The sequence below is a fragment of the Trachymyrmex cornetzi genome, unplaced genomic scaffold (assembly GCF_001594075.2).
Source record: "Trachymyrmex cornetzi isolate Tcor2-1 unplaced genomic scaffold, Tcor1.1 scaffold1997, whole genome shotgun sequence".
In the NCBI taxonomy this organism is placed as follows: Eukaryota; Metazoa; Arthropoda; class Insecta; order Hymenoptera; family Formicidae; genus Trachymyrmex; species Trachymyrmex cornetzi.
The window spans coordinates 1-7,784 of record NW_017296632.1 but is presented as its reverse complement, the minus strand read 5'-3'; the positions used below and the strand labels follow the sequence as shown (position 1 = coordinate 7,784).

The 7,784-nt window shown below is 29.1% G+C and overlaps 2 protein-coding genes across 2 annotated transcripts; one reads left to right on the top strand and one right to left on the bottom strand.

The window, feature by feature from the left end:
- Window positions 1-597: 597 nt before the first annotated feature.
- On the top strand, window positions 598-2,070 carry LOC108759622 (uncharacterized). Its single transcript, XM_018505125.1, has 3 exons — window positions 598-1,029; window positions 1,299-1,439; window positions 1,633-2,070. The coding sequence occupies exons 1-3, from the start codon at window positions 598-600 to the stop codon at window positions 1,666-1,668; spliced, it is 609 nt and encodes a 202-aa protein (XP_018360627.1). The 3' UTR covers window positions 1,669-2,070.
- A 2,245-nt stretch (window positions 2,071-4,315) lies between these two features.
- LOC108759623 (geranylgeranyl pyrophosphate synthase) lies at window positions 4,316-5,361 on the bottom strand. Its single transcript, XM_018505126.1, has 4 exons — window positions 5,227-5,361; window positions 4,997-5,136; window positions 4,829-4,931; window positions 4,316-4,672 (listed from the first exon to the last, which is right to left on the bottom strand). The coding sequence occupies exons 1-4, from the start codon at window positions 5,330-5,332 to the stop codon at window positions 4,440-4,442; spliced, it is 582 nt and encodes a 193-aa protein (XP_018360628.1). The 5' UTR covers window positions 5,333-5,361; the 3' UTR covers window positions 4,316-4,439.
- Window positions 5,362-7,784: the final 2,423 nt, after the last annotated feature.

Genomic DNA, 7,784 nt, shown 5'->3' with positions numbered 1-7,784 from the left:
TCGGTGCGGGTAACCGAATGGTTCGCTACTGTGGCAGCATACTCAAGACGGAAAATTTCGGTTCCTCTAACCGAAAGCATTTGTTAATGTAAACAGTGCTTCAGTTAATGAGAATAGACTATGTATTGCTCCAACTGAAACTCAATTAACTGAATATCTTTGCCTGCTATAGCCGAATCTTTTTTTCCGTGTACTATCGTGCGCAAAGTTCGATTTTGCACACGCATTTGCGTTTCACTTTCCCACACTTGTAGTTTAGCGTGCGGGAAAGTAGTTATGCGTGCGGGAAAGTAGGTAAACGAGCGGGAAAATATAAGGCTCGAATGTAGACGCGTTAGCGTGAGAGAGAACGCTGTAAACAGATTGACGCGTTAGCGTGAGAGAGAACGCTGTAAACAGACGAGCGTCCACGTCGAGTCGTCGCTCGTTTGTTTATAGTTCTCGCTCTTTGTAGCGCAATAACCTTTTTAACGCGTGACTAAACCTGTCAAAACTTGCATTCTTTGTTTTACTTATCATTCGCTGTTCGTCTTTAGTACGGAAAAGAACGTTGCAGGTTCTAGACGCTTCTTCTACAAAGAAAAGGTCATTTTGTCAATGTGTCCGAGTGATAGTGATAGTGAAGATGTATCCAATGATGTGCCACCTGAAATACTGAAGACAGCAAAAGAAATCGCCTTTAATTCTTTACCAAAGATTTCTAAACAAAAATATACAAAAGAATATAACGAATTTAAAATATGGCGAAGTACAAAGAACACCACATCATTCGCAGAACCCATTTTATTAGTGTATTTTAATAAAATAGCAAAGAAGTTCGCTTCATCGACAATATGGTCTAAATTTTCTATGCTAAAAGCAACGATTAAAGCTTACAATAATATTGATATCGGCACCTATCCGCAATTGATTGCATTTCTAAAAAATAACAATGCAGGATATAAACCAAAAAAATGTAGTATATTTACAACAATTGACGTATCGAAATTTCTTGATGAAGCACCGGATGCAGAATATCTTATTATGAAGGTATATATATTTATTTATTTACTAATATTTAACATCTCTTTCTCAAGAAATAATACAGAATTCTGCTTTACCATCTGAACTGTAATGGTCATAACATTAACTATTTAACATGAATTTAAAATGCCTTATGTTTACGTGAGTGCGTAGTGCTTTTGTGTAAATCGAAATTTTTTTTTAGTCTTTGAATTCGTCAAAATTGATCAACTTCTTTCTATTCAAATTTGGTCATTATATTGAATATATATAAAAAATAATTCTTTCTTTTACAGGCATTGCTAGTTATTGGACTTTCTGGTGCTTGTAGAAGAGAGGAATTGGCTAATATATGCATGGAAGACATACAAGATCATAAGTCATTCGTTTTCATAACATTGCCGAAAACCAAAAATAAGACCGTGAGAACGTTTACGGTAGTTGGGAAATTTTATGAAACACTTAAAAAATATATGGAAAAAAGGCCAGAAAACTCAAAAACCAATAGATTTTTTTTAACATATAGAAATGGAAAATGTGTATTACGGCCTCTTGGCATAAATAAAATTGGTAGTGTACCTCAAGAGATTGCCAAATTTCTGAAATTAGAAAATCCTGAACGTTTTACAGGCCATTCATTCCGAAGATCGTCTGCCACTATACTAGTTGACGCAGGAGAAGATATTTCCACGTTAAAAAGACACGGTGGATGGAAATCCAACACAGTAGCCGAAAGTTACATAGAAGAATCATTGGCAAACAAAAAAGCAATTAGCCATCGTATTGAAAGCGCAATACCGTCTACGTCTAAAAATTCAAAGCGTTTAAGGCTCGATAATAATACAATAGATAAATCCACAACAAATGCAATGAAGAAATGCACAGTGTATTTTGATAATACATTCTATGCAAACCCGTCAGAAAATAGTATAGTTATCGAAAATAGTCCCGCAGTAACTCCCCGGGCCCCCCCCGCCACTCCCGAAATACCTACCAAGCAATGCGCAAATGAAAACAATATAAATATATTGAATGTCAAAAATCAAAATACTACTGTAACTGAAAGTACGCCAGTAAACGCGAATGCTTATTTGAATACATTTCAAGATGGATTTAAATTTATAAATTGCAATGTAACAATTAATATTAATAACAGTAATAATAAAAATTAATGTTTATATGTATTTCTAAATTTATTATATTTATTAAAAAAAATTCTCAAATGGTTTTTTCCATTCGGGTTCGCTTCGCTCGGGCGACAAACTTCGCTCGTGTGGGAAACACCTACTTTGCGCACTTGTATCGTAATGTACTATTATACCTTCCTAAATTTAATCCTTAGTATTTTCATAATTTATAAACGTTTCCTAAAAAAGTTGAGTCCACATAATTTATGGATTTAATTAAATACTTACATAATTTCACTTACATGATACTTATACAATTTATATTTATAGTGCAAATATGTGTGCGTGCTCACATAGGTAAAATATTCGAACTGCATCACAGGAATATTCTAAAGATATTTTTATAGCCGTATATTTTTATAGCCTGATTCCTAGACGTATTTCGGACAATTCTATTCTGTGGGTGTATAAGACTATTTTATAATTTAATTTTAATTCTTTTATATTATATAAAACATGTTTTAGTGATGCATTTTACAATGTAGTCTACATAGTCTACATTGTTTACGTGACGAAAAATTATGCAAACATCACGTAGACTTCACGTAAATAATCTGTGTAGACGTAATCTTAAAATCTACGGCACAACCCTGTTAAATACCATTTTCAACGGATATGAGATTGCATATTGATAAATTAAAATATGGTTGTATATACTTTTAGAGGAGAAGGTGGTACTGTTATGGCCTCTTATTTACATTTTTTATAATAACATTATTAATAATTAATCGATACTAAGATTTTATTCGGACCGACAGAAAATTAAAATACTAAGTATAAGCATATTCGGGCCTATGATGGTCAAAGCTAGATCTTTTTTACCTAAATAATTCTCAGTGAAATATCTATATCCTATATGTATATGTACATGCATATATATCATATTTTATTATTAATAATTAATATTTTATAAATTTAAAACTTAACGATTACGTTTGTAGAAATGTCATTCATTAATCATTTTTAGATTTAAAATTATAAAATATTTATGAATTATTATACTTAAAACGTTATTTATAAAAATGTGGTGACACTAATGTATAATACATATATCGAAGAAGAAATAGAGGTAGTAATGTGATCTCTACAAAATTTAAAGGTTTAAAACCGGTTTTGTTTAAAATAACACAGTATTTGCAGGTTACAAAATTATATATTTACAAATAAAAATAAAATGTTGCTGAACTTATGCAAACGTATAGGTACATGTACATACAACTTCTTTTGCTATACTTTTTTTGTTATTGTTTAACTTTATTAGGAGTATGCATTAATTTTAAAGGATTTTCAAGAGATGGTGTAACTATTACTATTGCATCGGGCTATATTGCTACCTTCACGTTCAAAGCACCATTATGTGACTTTAATTTTCCGTATGTGCCATTATACCGAATTGCACACATTATTTTTTTGAGCATTGAATATGTCGAATTTTATGTCAACAAAACACAATTTGCGGGAAGCTTTGCTTTTTTGCTTTCATTTGCTGCTGAAAGTCAACGAATGCTGGCGGAAGCTTATGGTGATTATACTTTATCGATTTCAACATGTGAGTACTGGTTTCGACGCTATAAAAAAGGTGATTTTGACACGGAAGACAAGGACCAGCCGAAAAAATTTGAAGACGTTTTTTCGACGTGGAATCCACCTATTACCAGAAAAATAGGAAAAAGTAGTGGCTAGCGATTGACAATATTTTGAATGATCAATTTGGTAATCATTTCTTCACAACAAAACCATATTTTTACCAAAAAATCCTTTAAAATTAATGCAAACTCCTAATACATAACTCGAAATGTGTACAGCTATATAAATAAAATGTTAATTTATTAAAAAATAAATTATATTCTATATAAGTGTTCTTAAATCTTTCATATCAATCCATTTTTATTTGTAGTGCACGGATATCCAATAAAGTTACAAATATTAATTTTTATCAGCCATTAAAAAATTTTATTATATATTTTTTGTGTACTTTTATATATATTGACCAGTATTCAGAATGCGCTTCTATTTCTGAAATTCTATAATATGCGTAACATAAGGTACAGTACATCAGTGCGCTAACATTGTTGTAAGCGCGTTCTGAATACGGGTCATTATGTTTTCTTATATAATTTATACCTAATATATTATAGTATAAGCATTCCTTTGCCACTTACTTCATTACACCTATTTTATATAATATAATTTGAAAAATCTATGTAATGCTATTTTTTGCCATTTTACAAAAAATAAGTAATCTTAAATTTAAAACGTTCCAGTTAAAGGATCCTTAGGCGCATCTTGAGTGTCCCAATTCTTGAGCTCGTCCAGAATCCTCACCAGAAGCGGGTTACCGCCTAATCGTTCAATTTCAGTCCTTGCAGTCGAATCTAATTCTTGAAGTACATTTCTCGTGTATTTAAAGGAGCCAAATCTCTCTAATAATTTAATGCAATGACGTTTCACTTCGATGTCCTTTGTCCGCTGTCGTACAATACCTTTATTAAGCATTATTAAAGAAATATATAAATCTAATAAATTTTAATAAAAACTTTCAAATCTGAAATATATGGAACAATTAGTAAAAAAAAGTTTATTAATTGTATAACGATTATACTTTTTACTAAATAAAAATAACATTTAAAAAAGGATACTTATTATTTGTCTATCGTCAGGATTGCTTCTAAGGGCATGAATAATCGGAAAGCTGAATTTTCCTTCAGTTAAATCTTCACAATAACTTTTATTCTCGGTGTACTGTAACCAAAATAAATGTAGGTAATATAAATGTATTTCATTAAATCGAATATATTATCGCTTACCTCACCGAGGCACAAGTTGCAATAATCGTCGCGTATTTGAAAATATAAACCTAACGTAGCTATTAATGATGAAAAATCTTCTTCATAAGTCGAGAACAGTTTCATCAATCTTACCGCTAAATTGAAGAGCCCACCAGTTTCTGCAAAATTAATTAACGTTTAAATCTTTTTTTAACATAAATAACTTTTTTCTATATAAAATTCGAGATTGTATAAATTTTAGCAATTACTTCTTATTGTCATAGTCTTGTAATCTTCCTCAGTTGGACAGATAAAATTATCTCTCCAAAAAATATCCATTCCCTGACCTCTATGAAGCTCTAACAGTTGCTCCATATATACTTGCGTTGCCTGATAATATTATATGTATAATATATACTATTATAATTCTTAATTTCTAATTTATTTGTATTTAATATATATATTCAATATGTATTAATTTAAATCATTATTTGTAATGATGCGTGTCACATATTTTTTAAGATAAACATTGATATAGATTGCATCTGCATTATGTATTAATTTCTTATTTTAAGTTTTACACCTTTAATAAATCAAAATTAATTATACGACGAATAAATAAAGAAAGGAAAAAAGAGAGACATATAGATAAAAAAACTGCATTGTAATAGCAGTCATGGCCGTACTCAGTCTACCATACGCCGCATTTATTAACATATTAATATAACATTTACTTGATTCTCTAAAAATCGATTCTATGTCGTTATTTATTAAAACTATTAATAATTATTTCAAATAGCTGCTTTTATCAATATTTATTATTAATATTAAGAAAGATAATTTAAAAAAAATGAGAAAATAGGACAATTTTAATGGTGTGTTTCTAAATTAATTTTAAAAATACTCTCACATAAAATTATTATATAAACAATATAGGTTAGAAACGTGGTACGAATATACAACAATATAATTAAAAAGGCATAAAACCACGAACGCCTGATATACATAATGGCTTAAGAATTATATATTTGAAATATTACAATAAACGTTTCTGTCTTGCTTCAAACCTTCTTCAGTATTACATTAAGTCTCAAAATTTGCATATTACGCATATAAATAATTTAAGTCCTTAATTTAGAACATTACGCATATAAATAATTTACGATATTACAATTATATGTTAAATACGTTACTAGCAGATGTTTTAATTCTGTTCAATGATAGATGTGATTTTTTTCCATTTAAACGCAACAGCGATCCATACAAGTTAGATTGTCTAACAGATCTTGATACGTAAACCAACAATTAAAAAGTAAACAAAATTTTCTCAATTTCATGTCCACACAAAAGTTCCAATTTCTATTAGACAATATGTACAATTGTAAATCAATTAATAAATTCGACGTGTAAAAACCAACATAGTTATCTTATAACAAACATTTGGAATACTTAATCAGATTCAGTTTAATACATTAAAATTAAATATTATAGTTTAAAAAATGTGAAGTTATCTCGTCTTCGACACAGGTATTCTATAAATGAATATTCTATAATAACGTATTAGGATCAATTTTAATCTCTTGACAATTTTTAAACTATATCTTTTAAACTATACCATTTAATTTTTTTTTTAAACTATACTATTCAATTAGGATCAATTTTTAACTATAATATTTAATTTTAATGTATTAAACTGAATCTGATTAAGTATTCCAAATGTTTGTTATAAGATAACTATGTTGGTTTTTACACGTCGAATTTATTAATTGATTTACAATTGTACATATTGTCTAATAGAAATTGGAACTTTTGTGTGGACATGAAATTGAGAAAATTTTGCTTACCTTTTGATTGTTGGTTCACGTATCAAGATCTGTTAGACAATCTGACTTGTATGGATCACTGTTGCGTTTAAATGGAAAAAAATCACATCTATCACTAAACAGGATTAAAACATCTGCTAGTAACGTATTTAATATATAATTGTAACATCGTAAATTATTTATATGCGTAATGTTTTAAATTAAGGATTTAAATTATTTATTTGCGTAATATGCAAATTTTGAGACTTAATGTAATACTGAAGAAGGTCTGATGCAAGACCGAAACGTTTATTGTAATATTTCAAATATATAATTCTTAAGCCATCTATATCAGGCGTTCGTGGTTTTATGCCTTTTTAATTATATTGTTATTATATAATATTATTATTGAACGTCTTTTAAACTTTGTATTTAAATAAATTGAAAACTCTTAAGTATTATATGGTAGCGAGAGATGTATATCTCTCGTCATGGTTTATTTTTACATATCAAAATCAAGATTGGTAAAGACTAATGTTTTTTTTTTTTAAGAATAAAACACATATTATGTTTCTTCTTGAATATGTTTTTAAGGGGGTGGCCTCATGTACCCGGTTCAAAAAATCGAAAAAAATTTTTTTGCTTTAATCGATAGTAGAAAATATATTCCCAAAGTTACAGAACGAAATTCGAATAAATTAGGAAGCTACAACCCATTTATGATGCACAGATACTAACTACTACACAGATACTAAAAACTTTAAACGCGTTTTTCTCGAAACTAGTTTTTTGAAACTGGCGGGAAAGATAACTCAAAAACTATTCGATCGATCGAGTTGTCCCTGTGTACACATGTTGTTTAATGTCATGATTTGTCGATAAACCTACAAATTTAGTAAAATAACTAATTAAAACAATTGTTATTGCATAATTAAATTGAAATTTTTGGGATCAAAATCGTACTTCCCTTACGGAAAAATACTATTAAGAATCAATAGTTACTATTGGTATTCCAGTAGTTACTA